The 14,924-nt window shown below is 41.3% G+C and overlaps 1 protein-coding gene across 4 annotated transcripts in view; it reads left to right on the forward strand.

Annotated features, from left to right (window-relative positions):
• Ap2b1 (adaptor-related protein complex 2, beta 1 subunit) overlaps positions 1-14,924 on the forward strand; it is a 106,317-nt gene that overhangs the window by 14,197 nt on the left and 77,196 nt on the right. For all 4 annotated transcript variants that reach the window (XM_006534258.4, XM_017314772.2, NM_001035854.2 and 1 more), the window contains exons 3-5: positions 3,505-3,610; positions 9,024-9,159; positions 11,596-11,841. In XM_006534258.4, the coding sequence (XP_006534321.1) occupies positions 3,505-3,610; positions 9,024-9,159; positions 11,596-11,841 (488 nt within the window). The remainder of the gene's footprint in view (positions 1-3,504; positions 3,611-9,023; positions 9,160-11,595; positions 11,842-14,924) is intronic.

Consider the following 14,924-nt stretch of genomic DNA (forward strand, 5'->3'; position numbering starts at 1 on the left):
TATGTGCTCCATTTTTATGTCTCTTGTCGATATACTTCCTGTCATGGGTTTCAGGGAGATCACAGAGTGGTCAGAGTGGTGGATGACGTCAGGGTAGAATGATCATTGAGAGCAGTCTGGAAGGTGGTGGGCAAGGAGGCAACAGTAGTCAGGTTTAACAGACAGATGGAAAAATGGTTGGAGTGATTATATACCTGTAATCCCAGCAGTCTGAAGACAGGCAGGGTGGCCTGAGACAAGAGGCTAGCTTAGTCTACATTGTGTATTCCAGGCCCTTCAGGGTTACATAGCAAGGCCCGATTGCAGACAGAACAAACAACAAAAAAGGTAGGGGTATCCACAGAAGGAAGAAATGGGAGTAGGCATGACCATGTATGTGGTGTGGGGAGCCTTTCTTTCATTCGACCCTCCTTCTGTCTGATGAGAGTTGTTGCCTTTTTCTTATGAAAATGATGGTGTGGGGTAGCCCTCCTTCCATTCTCCTCCTCCTTTGTCTGATTAGGCCTTTTTCTTTTATCCCTTGTGTTCTAAAGGCAGATGAGGCTAGACATGGAGCCTTAAAGTAGTGGTAATAATCTTTGACACTTCTTGAGTAGTCGTTCATAACTGGGTCCTTAGAAATGTCCCTAGTTTGTATCATTTTAAGCTTCATTCTTCCTCCACCTTTTTGCTTGTTTTCTGAGACAGGATCTCATGTAGCCTCATCTGGCCTGAAACTTGCTAAGTAGACCAGGCTGGCCTTGAACTTATGGCAGTCTACCTTCCTGCCTTTGCCTCCTGAATGCTGGGATTACAGACGTGTGCTACTGTGCTGGGCCACATTGACTTTCATGGAATTCAATTGAATTGACATTCAAATGATTGAGGCTGAGACCTTAAAGCCAAATAACTTATTAAACTACTCACTAGGGTAGTGCTTTTTTCCCATATTTATTTTATATTCAGTGTGTGTGCGTGTGCACGTGCGCGCGCACACATACACACACACACACACACACACATGCCATAGTATATGTGGAAATCAGATGACAGCTTTCAAAAGTTGGTTCTGAAGCACCTTTAACCATTTAGACATCTTACCAGTCCATATATATATTTATTGAGAATTTCATACATAAGTAATGTATTTTGTTCATATCCAGCACCCACTTCCCCCTCCAGTTCTTCCTATTATGCCCCCTCCCAACTTCATGGCATGTGTGCATTTATTTATTTATTTATTTATTTATTTATTTATTATAACACACTGAATCTAATTAGTGCCTCCCTCATGCCCATTTTTATGGGACCTTCTAAGAGCTTGGACAATCTGCCAGTGGCCACATCACCAAAGAATAATGGCTTTCTCCCTCCCAGCTGCCATCACCTACCATGAGCTCCCAAACTAGGGCTTGAGCCTTGTGAGCCCCTCCCCCGTCCCTGCTTTAATATTGGCTGGTTTGTTATCATGCACATAACCATAGGCACGGTGAGTTAATGGATGCAATGGCTACCTCATGTACAGAAACAGCCTTTCACAACCCTCCTTCCTACACTCCATGTCACACACTGTCTCCACTGTCCCTTCCTCTGTGATGGTCTCTGAGACATGGGGCAGGTGAGGTAGTTGATACAGATGTTCCATTTAGGACTGGGTCACTCACTTATTCTCAGCACTTTGAATAATTTTGACTCTGCATTAACCACTGCCTAATTGGAACAAGCTTTTCTATGGAGGTTGAGAACAACACTAATTTGGGAGTATAAATGTATATATGTAGAAAGCAGTTGGACAACATGATCCTTCAGCAGATAACAGTGATAGATAGCCCACCGAGGCCTATAACCTCCTGAGCCATGGGCTCTTGACCAGGTTTCCAGTACTGTATTAGTTTCTTTTCTATTGCTGTGACAAAATAACATGGCCAAGGCAACTTATAGAAAGAAGGGTTTCTTTGGGGCTCATGGTTCCAGAGGAATAGGAGTGCATCCCCATCATGCCATGCAGACAGGCAGATGTGGCACATGTGCAGCAGCCGAGAGTTCACATCCAAATCCACAAACAGAAACAGTAGAATGACACCTTTTGAAACCCCAAAGGCCCTCCCTGAGCGACACACTTCTGCCATCAAGACCCTATGTCCTAAGCCATCCCAAACAGTTGTACCAACTGAGGACCAAGTATTTAAACATGTGAGTCTATGGGGACATTTTCATTGAAACCATCACAAGTACCAAGCATGAATCCCCTCCTGTGAGTGGACTTCCAATCCTGTTAGAAAGTGGATTATTACCCCCTACCAGTCATGCTACTATAGACTGGTGATTTCTTTTTCTTTTCTGACTTAACTGTACTTGTACATTAGGATAACCCACGAATTAAGAGCTCTTGACAACCCAGTTCATTTGGTCCAGACTGGATTGATAGTTTTGATCATTTCTTTGTCTGGTAAAATAGCTTAGTAAGGAAAAGTGTTTGCTATCCAAGCCTGACCATCTAGGCTCTATCCCTGGAACCCATATAGTAAAGTTGCATGTGGTGTTGTATGCATCAGTAATCCCATTATTCCTACTTCAGCATGGGATACAGACAGGAGAATCATTCAGAGTATACAGCACAGCAGCAGAAACAAGACATTTTAAGAAGGTCTAAAGAGAACCAACTCCCAAAAGTTGTCCTTTAAAGCAATTATTATTTTTATGTATATGAGTGTTTTTCTGCGTGGACATATGTGTGCCTGGTGCTAGCAGAGGCAAGAGGGCATCAGGTTCCCTGGAACTAGAGTTAGGAACAGTTATAAGCTACCATATGGGTGCTGGGAACTGAAGCCAGGAAGTGAATGCTGGGCCTTGGAGTCACGGCTCAGCAGTTAAGAGCACTTGTTCTTGGAGAGGACCTGAGTTTAGTTCCCAGCACCCACATAGTGACTCACAACTCTCCATAACTTTTCCAGGGCGTTCAATACCCTATTCTGCCCTCTGAGGGTACCAGGGATACATGTGGTGTGTAGACATACATGCAGGCAAAAAAGTAAAACACGTAAAATAAATAAATCTTGAGAGGGGTGGGGGATGCTAAGCCCAATTTTGTAAGTAATAAACTGTGATTTTTGAGCCTAATTTATTAGTCTGTTAAGTTGTATCTCTATTAGTTTGTAAACACTGATTTCCAAGCCAGCTCCCTACTTTCATTTATTTTCTTCTTAGGTCCTTAAAAGTCTGCTATTCCTAAAATACTGATCCTAATGCTGTTGCAGTGAGGTTTTCTTTTTCTTGCTCTTATGCTTTCTAAAGTAGGGTCTGTGTGGCCTTTTAAAGACGATGATTTAAAGGTTTAGGACGTGTTGATGGGGTCTTTGTCGGTGGGTCAGTTAACATTCTGGGGCTTTGAATTGCACATCTCTTATAAGTTTAAAGTAACCTTACTTCAGTGGCTGCCTTGTCATCCTGATGGTATTTTATATTGCAATATTCTGTCTGTACTGTAGTCCTGAAACCATCCCTATTTGCTCTCATCTCTTTTAGGAGAAATTTTTGAATTAAAAGCTGAACTCAACAATGAAAAGAAAGAAAAGAGGAAGGAGGCTGTGAAGAAAGTGATTGCTGCTATGACCGTGGGGAAGGACGTGAGGTAGGGATGATTCTTGCCCCCCTATGGACAGTCAGCCCTTACAGCTTTCCTAGACGCTGCAGACCCCTGAGGTAGCCGCTTGAGAGGCTGAGGCAGGAGGATCACTTGAGCCAGATTTGGACATCTACCCTGGGCAACATAGCACCAATGTCTTGAGAAAACCAAACTTGTGGAACCTGTGGAAATGTGTTGTTGCTCCATTGTAGACATCACAAGGAAAAGTACACACTTTTATATTATCTCTGACCTAAGTTGCTTGCTTTTTAAATTTTTGTTGCATGCAGATATAGCATAAACCATCTCTAGTCCTGGCACTGTTACAAATTTATTGCTGAGGTAGTTTTAAAAGATGATAAAAATATGCTGAGCTCACATATCCCTTTTCTTTTCTTTTCTTTCCTTTTCTTTTCTTTTCTTTTCCTTTCTTTTCTTTTCTTTTCTTTTCTTTTCTTTTCTTTTCTTTTCTTTTCTTTTCTTTTCAAGATTAACTTATTTATATGAGTACACTGTTGATGTCTTCAGACACACCAGAAGAGGACATTGGATCCCATTACGGATGGTTGTGAGCTACCATGTGGTTGCTGAGAATTGAACTCAGTACCTCTGAAAGAACACTCAGTGCTCTTAACCTGAGCCATCAGCTCACATACTCTAATTGGTTTAAGTCAGTGCTCTTAGCTTTGCAGCTCTATATTCTGTTGTTGGATTCAAGGTGGGAGCCAACATTCCCTTGACCATTATTAATTTTTGCTTCTGTGACTAGTGAGCTGTTTAAAGTGCAGGCTCCACAGTCTATAACGCCCTCTCAGATCCATGAGATAAAAGCTGTTTTTATAAATCTTGATTCTCTTTTCCCCTTTACCATTCTGAGCTTTTCAGTGATGGTAAGAATTGCCACCACCTTACCGTGAATCCAGGCAGTGGTGCTGGCGGGGAGAGTCATTCTCTTTTTCACTCCAAGAAAAAAAGAAAAGAGCAGTTCATTCATGACTCTTGTTCATGATACAGTAAAATTGTATTTTATCAGATATAGGTATTTTGTTTATTTATGTACGTGTGTGTGCCTGTGGAGGTTAGAGGACTGCTCTCGAGTCTGTTCTCTCCTGCCACCTGAGGTCATCTGGCCCATCCTGCCAGCAGTTTCCCTTTCTTAAAAAAATGTGTGTGTGTGTGTGTGTGTGTGTGTGTGTGTGTGTATGCCTGCATATGTGCCTGTTTGTGTGTGTGTGTGTGTGTGTGTATGTACACATATACTGAAGCTGTGTTTTTATTATTCTGTGATTAGGGTACTGGAGAAATGGCTCAGTAGTCAAGAGTAATTTGTTGCTCTTGCAAAGGACCTGGGTTCAGTTCCCAGCACCCAGGAGGTCCAGTGCTCTTAGTACCTTCTTCTGACCTCCTCAGGTGTCAGGCATATATGTAGTGCACATACATACATGCAAGCAAAACACTACTGCAAATAAGATAAAATAAACATATAGAAAACAATATCCATTTATTTTAAAAAGACACTAAGCTATTTCTTTATTTTCCAAGTCCTATATTTATATGAAGCTGTGTTTTCTTCTTACACATCATCTAAAACGTTCCCCAGCAGAGGTAGTGACATGAGAATCCAGCTGTGTCAACTTAAAAAGGTGCTATAGAGACTTATGAGTGTTTAAACAAGGGGCTGATATGGTTGCTCAGTGGGTAAAGTCATTTTCTGCAGAGCCTAATGACCTATTTTAGTCCCCTAAACCCAGCAGAGAAGCACTTCTGTCCTGTCTCAGACCTCCACATACATGTACAAACCTTGAATCAAATGTAAGACATTGCCATCTTCCTCATTGATAAAAATAACACTCACTTTAAAATAACTTATAAAATAGGCTTAAGATTTATTTTATTTTATCTTATCTTTGAGACAAAGTCTATTATGAAGTCCTGGCTATCCTGGAACTCACTAGGATGGCCTTGAACTCAGAGATCCATCTGTCTCTGCTCTCCACATGCTGAATTAAAAGTGTGTTACTATGCCTGGCTTATGCTTGTTAATTTAAGTGGATTCTTGGTCTACTAAGTCTAAAATATTTATTATTTTGGCCTCTTAGAAAATTTTATCAACCTTTGAATTCTGCATAGCAGTAGCCTAAGCTAACATGTGAAACAGGACTAGCAGAAACCTACTTCAGGACATCAGGATCTTTGGAGCATCCTGTCCCACTGCTGTTATCTGGGTTTCTGTTGCTTATAGGGACAGCTCTCAGCTTTTTGGTCTCAAGAGCCCTTCCTTCAGCATCCACTTTCCCCCAGATCTCCAGAAAACTTTTGTTTATGTGGGTCATACTATCGTCATTCAGAAAGGAAAAACTGAGAAAATTTGGAAGTGTTACTCCTCTTTAAAGTAATGACCATAAACCTTTGAAATATACTACAATTTTCCCTTGTTGGTACTGGGGATTGAACCTATGACCTTGCTTATGCTAGGCAAACCCTTTATTACTAAACTCCTTCCCAGCTCTCTTTATTTCAAGAGAGAGTCTCACTAAGTTACTGAGGCCAGCTTTGAACTCTTCATGAAGTACAGACAGGACTTGAGCTGGCATCTTCCTTCCTTAGCCTTCCAGATGTTGGGGTTAAGCACGTACCAGTGTTCCAAGCTTTAGTCTTCTTGTGTGGGCTGTTAGCAGCACTTAGGACTGCTAAGCGCATATTTGATAACGTTTTGTAATCACTGACTGGTGCTGCAGCCACTCTGCATCTGCATGTTCTCTTAGACAAACAAAAAACCCACTTCTGAGAGAGTTTCAGTTCTCTCCATGTGTATGAAACTATACCGCTAAGCAAATAATTGCCTACTCTCAGAATAGAAGTCAAGAGGTTCATTGGAGATTTGATGGATTCTTTTTGAATTTGCAGCCCATCTTCCTTCTTGTAAATACTTTCTATTTTTAGAGCAGAGAGATCGCCTAGTCACCTGAAATCAATATCCAGGATCCACATGATTCAAGAGGAGAAGTGACACTCAAAGTGGTCCTCTGACCTCCACCTGACATGCCGATGCACTTACGTAATTAAGAAAACATATCATGTTTAGGACGGAAAGCATAGCTTCTCTAGTCTGCTTTTTGTGTGGACAAGACATGTACTATGTGAAATATACTAACAGGCATTTTTTTTATATATGTAAGATATGTAGAAATATTTAGAATCTTAAAGTATTTTAATAAGGGAAGGCTATTTGCTAACTTTATAGTTAACTTCTGGTTTTTTGTTTTGTTTTGTGTTTTTGGTTTTTTTTCCAGACAGGGTTTCTCTGTGTAGCCCTGGCTGTCCTGGAACTGACTCTGTAGACCAGGCTGGCCTCAAACTCAGAAATTCATCTACCTCTGCCTCCCAAGTACTGGGATTAATTCTGTTTTTTAAATATGACTCATTTTAGAATCCAAACTTGGAACTTCAGTCCTTTTATGCTAATGATGCTACTTTGTGAGTGTAGTTAGACATTTCTTTTTCTTTCTTTCTTTCTTTTTTTTTTGAGACAGGGTTTCTCTGCGTAGCCCTGGCTGTCCTGGAACTCACTCTGTAGACCAGGCTGGCCTTGAATTTAGAAATCCGCCTGCCTCTGCCTCCCAAGTGCTGGGATTAAAGGCGTGTGCACCATGCCCGGCTTAGACATTTCTTATAGGGAAATGGTAAATTATGAAAAGATGGCTAGTACTTGGGAAATGAACAGACCGTTTATATTTGACTATGCCCCATTTTGTAAATGCATAATACTGAATACAAGTAAATATATCCATAAACTCTATTACAAGGAAATCAGACACCTTGGAGAAATGACTGATTCCAGATCTTGATTAAGGATTTCAAACTTGGGCTGGAGAGATGGCTCAGTGGGTAAGAGCACTGACTGCTCTTCTGAAGGTCCTGAGTTCAAATCCCAGCAACCACATGGTGGCTCACAACCATCTGTAATGAGATCTGATGCCCGCTTCTGGGGTGTCTGAAGACAGCTACAGTGTACTTACGTATAATAATAAATAAATCTTAAAAAAAAAAAAGAAGAATTTCAAACTTGAACATAGGAGAAAGCGTAGACACACTTGAAAACATAGGCTCACATCACAAGGACTCGGGACCTACTTAATTCCTCCTGGCCAACAGTGAAGAAAATGTGCATTAAACTGAAAATGTGCAGTATAACTGTTGGAATGCTTTGATACCACAGTGAATTGATGTGGAAATTGTAATTTTTGGTGGGGGCTGTTGATAAAGCTAATTATTTTTCTTAGAGTATGCCTAAATGATTGTAGATGAAACTAGAGGTTGGCAGTAATGATGTACATCTGAAATCTCAGTGCTTAGGAAGCTGAGGTAGGAGAATAGTGAGTTCAAGGTCTCTTGGCCTACGTAGTAAGTTGTTTCAGGTCAGCATAAACTATACATAGCCTGACCCTGTCTCAGAGCCAAGTGCTAGGCTTGTAGCTCATAAGAAATATACTTTGTATGATTCGTTTTAAAATAATCTCGAAGTTTGAAATATAGCTCAGTGGCAGAGCACTTCCCTAGCATGTATGAGGCCCTGGCCTTTGTCTCCATCACTGGAGAAAGAATCGAGGGCAACTAGACAGGAGGTGGAATGTGGTCTGAAGGCATATGTGAAACAAGATGAGGCCTGTGCCAGCATCTGTTGGGCTCCTTCCATTGCTCTCAGACTTTTTGTTTTGTTTTGTTTTGTTTTGTTTTGTTTTCCGAAACAGGGTTTCTCTGTGTAGCCTTGGCTGTCCTGGAACTCACTCTGTAGACCAGGCTGGCCTCGAACTCAGACATCCACCTGCCTCTGCCTCCCAGGTGCTGGGATTAAAGGCATGTGCCACCACTGCCTGGCTCAGTTTTTTGTTTTTGTTTTTGTTTTTTTAAAGATTTATTTATTATATGTAAGTACACTGTAGCTGTCTTCAGAAACCCCAGCAGAGGGCATCAGATCTCATTACGGATGGTTGTGAGCCACCATGTGGTTGCTGGGATTTGAACTCAGGACCTTTAGAAGAGCAGTCAGTGCTTTTAGCCGCTGAGCCATTCTCAAGCCCTGGCTCAGATTTTTTTCTAACCGTTTTTTTTTTTTTTTTTTTTTTTTCCCTCCCACAAAAACTATTGTGAGGGCTGAAGATACAGCTTAGTAGTAAAATGCTTGCCTACTGCACACAAGGCCCTGACCTATACACTACAAAACAGAGCAATTTAGAGAGTTGGCAGCCAATAATACTTTTTATTTTTTATTTTTTTAGTTCCTCATTTCCATGAAAATGAATTATCAGCACTGAACCACTGCCCTCCTGTCAAATCATCCTGGAAGCCAACACTGTCATCTGTATAACAGCTTAGCACTGATGCTGTTTCACTCAATTCCCTTTTCCTCTCTCCTCAGCTCTCTCTTCCCAGATGTGGTGAACTGCATGCAGACTGACAACCTGGAACTAAAGAAGCTCGTGTACCTCTATCTGATGAACTATGCCAAGAGTCAGCCAGACATGGCCATCATGGCTGTCAACAGCTTTGTGAAGGTAGTTTCCCAAGGACCGAGTCTTCTCTATCTCATGTAGCCTTTTCAGAGGTGACGTTTGATGTAGCTTGTCTCTGCGTTGCAGATAAGCAGCTTGTGTTTCAAGGGATGAACTCCTGGCAGTGAGCAACAATGTTCATGTTGTAAGCATTCTGTACACTAGGGATACTGAAACCATATGGCAAGCCTTCTCTTGGAGGGCTCAGTACATCCGTCCTTGCCAGATGAAACCTCATGTTTACCCTCCTAGGCTAACAGAGGTTAGGTGTTTCAGCATATTATTCGTTGCTTGCTGATAGAGAGTGGACATGCTGTCATATTGTTACCTGAGGAGTTGTTTTGTCTTTGGTTCAGCAGGCTTTACAGCAGTGAAACCAACATACATGATTTGTTTTGTTGTTCTGTGTATGTGTGTGAGTGTCGAGGCCAAAAGACGAATTGGATCCCCTGTAGCTGGAGTTCCAGGCTGCAAACCGCAGACATGGGTGCTGGGAACTGAAGCAGATCCTCTAGTGAAGCAGCGCGTGCTTGTAACCGCTGAGCCTCCTCTCACCCCGGGATTCAGTACTTTTTTATTATGGAAATTTAAAAATATTCATGTAGAGGAAGTAGTATAAAAAATACTCATCTTGTGATTTTTAAGCAGTTACTGATACATGGCCACTTGTTTAATTTATATTCTCTGAGCATAAAACACTCTGATCCCATTCCCCTTTCTCAGCCGCATTCTCATGCTTATGTTTGTTAGAATAAGATCTGTAGGATCTCAATCCCCCTGCTCTCTGCCCTCAAAGAGGGTCTCACTCTCTATCCCAGGCTGACCCTGCTCCAGCTACCCATGTACTAGACTTAGAGGCATGTGCTGCAACCCCTGGCTAAGATCTGTCTTTAAAAACACCGACCTACCACTACTGTGACATCTTTAAAAACTGACAAAGCCACACTTGGTGAGTTGAAGCCAGCCTAGTAACCTGACTCTGTCCAAAAAACCCAAATAAATAAGCACTGATCCAAAGTCTCCATACTGCAACTGAGTGGTCAGAGCTCTCTGTCACTGGCTGTGCTGAGAGTGGCCATTCATATTCATACCCTTTCTGTTACTGACTGTGGTGAGGGTGATAGTGGGCTGTTCATAATCATACCCCTTTCCATTTGAAACATACTCTGCCCTTAAAAACATGAGACGATTCCAAAATTAACTTGTTTGAATTTTGAAAAATAAATATTGTGGGATTTTTTTCAAAGTGTTTTTTTTGTTTTTTTTTGTTTTTTTTTCTTTTCCTTCTTTTGAGACAAAGTCTCATTGTTCAGCCCTGGCTATCCTATAACTTGCTGTATAGACCTCAAACTCACAGAGATCCAACTATCTTTGTCTCCATGGTTCTGAGATTAAAGGCATGCACTATCACTGCCTGCCTGCCTTCTCTTCCTTCCTTCCTTCCCTCCCTTCCTTCCTTCCTTTCTTTCCTTCCTTCCTCTTGGGGTTTGTTTGTTTTTAAAAATTTGTTGTCGTTGTTGTTTTGTTTGAGCCAGGATCTCACTATGTAGCCTTGGCTCTCCTGGAACTCACTATGTAGATCAGGACGGCTTCAATTACAGAGATCCACCTGCAGGCATGCACCACCATGTCCAGGCTGGATAAATTTTTGATATAGGTATTTGAAGGGCATATTCTTTGTCAGTGTTCTGTCTGTGCTGTATATATATATTTTTTCCTGATCAAGAATAGAAGAAAATGTCTTTTGTGTTCTTAGGGCAAATTCTCTAGTTCTCGGGATGGCCATGCCAACTTACTAGGCTTTTGCCCAGCCCAAGCTCTAAGCCTATTGAACCCTTCCTCATTGTGTTTATACAGCACTTAAAAGATTTTTTTCTCTGGGGCTGCAGAGATAGCTCAGTGGTTCAAAGCACTTGCTGCTTTTGCAGAAGACCAAGTTCTATTCCCAGGTTGAGCCCGGGGTAATTCATAACCCCTTAACTCCAGCTTCAGGGCCTCTGACACCCTTTTCTGGCCTCCGTGGGCATGGGTACACAAATAAGCACATAGTACTGCATACACTTATAAATCTCTTACTTAATGTATGTGTGTTGTTTGCATCTGTGTCATTTGGTGCCCATGGAGATCAGAAGAGGACATCAGATCCCCTGGAACCAGAGTTATGGGTGGTTGTGAGCTGCCATGTGGATGCTTGGAATCAAACCTGAGTCCTCTCTAGCCACCTCCCTAGTCCTGATAAGTTTCTTTAAAGAAAAAAAAATTTCCTTCCAGGCTCTCGAGTAGACAACTAAAACCTTTAGGAAAGGAAAGAATGCCATGAGAGATTGGATTCTCATGTAGAATATACTAGAAGCTTATGGTTTATGTCAGCTGGAATGTTGGCTTGTAATCACCTTGTATTCATATGGTTGGTTATTTTGTTGTTTTTGGTTTTGGTAGGATTGTGAAGATCCCAATCCTTTGATTCGAGCCTTGGCAGTTAGAACCATGGGATGCATCCGGGTGGACAAGATTACAGAGTATCTCTGTGAACCCCTCCGCAAGTGCTTGAAGGATGAAGACCCCTATGTTCGGAAAACGGCAGCAGTATGCGTGGCAAAACTCCATGATATCAATGCCCAGATGGTGGAAGATCAGGGATTTCTGGATTCTCTGCGGGATCTCATAGCAGATTCAAACCCAATGGTAATACTTTGTGCTTTTACAAAGAGAGAAGCATTGAAAGTGAGCCCGTTCCAAGGCATGCTTGGCACAAGCATTGTCTTGGAGACACGACTACAGGGTAGTTGTAGGCAATAGTTTTGTGTAATGTATAGGTTGTATACTTCATATCCCTAGGTAATTTTATTTTGTTTTTAGGATTAGTTTTTTCAGGTAGTTGTTTGTGGTCATTTCTTCTATGAAAAAAACTGGATCAAAGTAATGTTTATTGACCAACTATTGTAATGAACTCTCAAAGAACTCTAGGGTAGAAAATGATTCTGTTCTGTGTACTTAGCAGCCAGAGCATAACACTTACAAGTTTTAGTTTTGCATTCCTTTGTTTATGTCGGTCTGAGGATTAAACCCAGAGCCTTGTGTAAGTGTGCTGCTGTTCCTGAGCTACTTTCCTGCTCCCTGTGAATTTATTTCCTTCTTGACATCTTAAAAGTTTGGGGACTGGAGAGGTGGCTCAGTGCTTAAGAGCGCTGTTTGCTCTTCCAGAGGTCATGAGTTCAATTCCCAGCAACCACATGGAGGCTCACAACCATCTGTAATTTGATCTAATGCCCTCTTCTGGTGTATCAGCAACAGGATGCTCATACAACATTAAATAATTTTTTTTTAAAGTTTGTTTCTATGATAAAAGGATCCCAAGTGATTACTAAATTAAACTCATTTAAATTGAGTGATTGGTACTGAGAACATGGAGGATTACTGCCCACTTTCTTTAAAGTGCATCCCCCAACATTCTGTCTCTCTGTGTTGAAATGAGGTTTCATGTATTTAGGATGACTTCTGACTTGTTACGGGGCTGGCCTTGAACTCCTATTTCCTTGCCTCCATCTTTTAAGTGCTGGGATTACAGGCATTTGCCATCACTTGACTTTTTTTTTTTTTTTTTTTTTTTTTTTTTGTGAGACAAGATTTTGTTGTCTTGCCTCAGCATAGGCGTGGGTCACCACACCCTGCTAAGTAATTTTTGTCTGGTACAGTATTTCTTTGAACATGAATTATACTAAAAGACAGTAGTGAGTAACGTTAAATTATTTTTTGTTGTTGAATTTTTATAAATAGAATTAGAATTTGTTTGACACAGGTATCATCTTTTCCTGGCAAAAAGTCTCCTCAGCTCTGCTCTTTGAAGTGATGCTTGTTCATCACTTCATGGCTTTCGCTTTGTTGTCCTTCTAGTGTAGCAGAAAGACAAAGGATGAAGCTCATACCTTCTTCTTCTTAAGGGTACAGGCTGTGTCGAGGATCAGTCAGGAATTTTCAGAACTTTGTAAGATTAGACATAGATGTGGAAGGGCAATAATTTCTGGTTAATCACTAACTTCTGATCATCATGGATTAGAAGGTGAATTTACCCCCTCCCTTTTTTATTTATTTATTTTTTTAAATTTTCAAAACAGGGTGTCTGTGTGTAGCCCTCGTTTAACCCTGGAAGATCTCTCTCAGATCATCTGAGAGCATGCATGCCTAGCTTGCCTGGTCTGTTCTAAGCTTCCCTGCAGATGAAAGATCTGATGTTTTTATGCAGAGCATATACTTTTCAAACAAATGCAATAATGGACTTTATTTATCATTGCCAGATTCAATAACTTATCAATATATTCTAAACTTGTTTCCTCACTGCCTGGCATTGAAGGCATTAGTGGATGGTTTCTATTCAAGTTTTAATATATCAACTTGGTAGGTTTATGATAAACTCACAACATACTGTGTGGTCTCTCTCCCACTGAGACTTGCTCTTCATACCCCACTAGACCATTTTACTGTCAGTTTATTGTAGCCTTCCCTAGAGCACGTGTCAGCATTAGAGACCAAATGTGGCATCTCCTTGCTAAACAGAAAGTCTGCCTTCTTGGGAGACTTCTCAGTAGTGATGAACTTTTCTCTGCTGTTCAGGTTACTGCTGTAGAGGAGCCCAGAGTGCAGAGTTGAACGAGGCATCCTTAGGTAGCCAATGAACACACAGATGCCGCCTTCTGATCTGGAACCCCTAGGTTTTACCCTACTGTATCCTCTACTTTTTTTTTTTTTTTTAAGATTTATTTTTATTTATATGCATACACTGTCGCTATCTTTAGATCCACCAGAAGAGGGCATTGGATCCCATTACAGATGGTTGTGAGCCACCATGTGGTTGCTTGGGAATTGAACTCAGGACCTCTGGAAGAGCAGTCAGTGCTCTTAACCTCTGAGCCATCTCTCCAGCCTTACTTTTTAATCTTAAACACAGTATTACAATTACTGAAAAGTAACTTCAAGTAAAATGCTATCATTGGCCCCCTAGTTCTTCTCTCACAGTGAGATCAGATGCTGGTAACAGGTGGACCGAGTGCACAAGTGACCGGGAACATGAGCGGTCCAGTGTCGCAGTGTACCAGCTCACCTCTACAGACGCTCCAAAGGCTGACTGTGGTTCTGTGTTGCCTGAGAAGAGAAATTTAATTTGTAATGCCTGTATGCTAGGCCCATCTCACTTAGTTTCCATGACTGTCTGAAGTAGAAACTCTTCCAGAGACTGAACTGTCTCAGTGTGATGCGGCTATTTGTGCCGCAGCCAGGATCCCAGCCTGGCTCGGAGGCCCAATCCTGTTCATGATCATGGATTTAAATAAATTAAGTCCTTAATTTAAATTAAGGAATTAAGTGTCTGCATACCCCGCACACTTAGGTCTGTTTAGTTTTTTCAAAATAGTATAGATTTTGAATACATAAAAGTCTTTAATTATCTGTACACTGTTACTATGAAGTAACCATCTTTCTCTAAAGATGGCTATGAGATCTTATTCTTCACTTGAGTGATTTTGTTCCACTTTTTCTCAGGCTGTCCCACAAGGTGGCAGCACTGCACTAACAGAGACATCGTCTTAAAGGACTTGAGTACTCTGAGGGATCCTGCTGTAGTGTTCTTACAGTCCTCAGTTCAGAAGGGCTCCCTAGAGAGGAAACAGTGGAACATTTGCAGAAATGGCTTCAGAATCTTCTGATATGAGAATAAAATGTCAACCAAGAGCTGACAACCCTTGGAGTTATGTGGGTCGAGACTAGCATTGGTG

The sequence above is a fragment of the Mus musculus genome, chromosome 11 (genome assembly GCF_000001635.26).
Source record: "Mus musculus strain C57BL/6J chromosome 11, GRCm38.p6 C57BL/6J".
Taxonomy (NCBI): domain Eukaryota; kingdom Metazoa; phylum Chordata; class Mammalia; order Rodentia; family Muridae; genus Mus; species Mus musculus.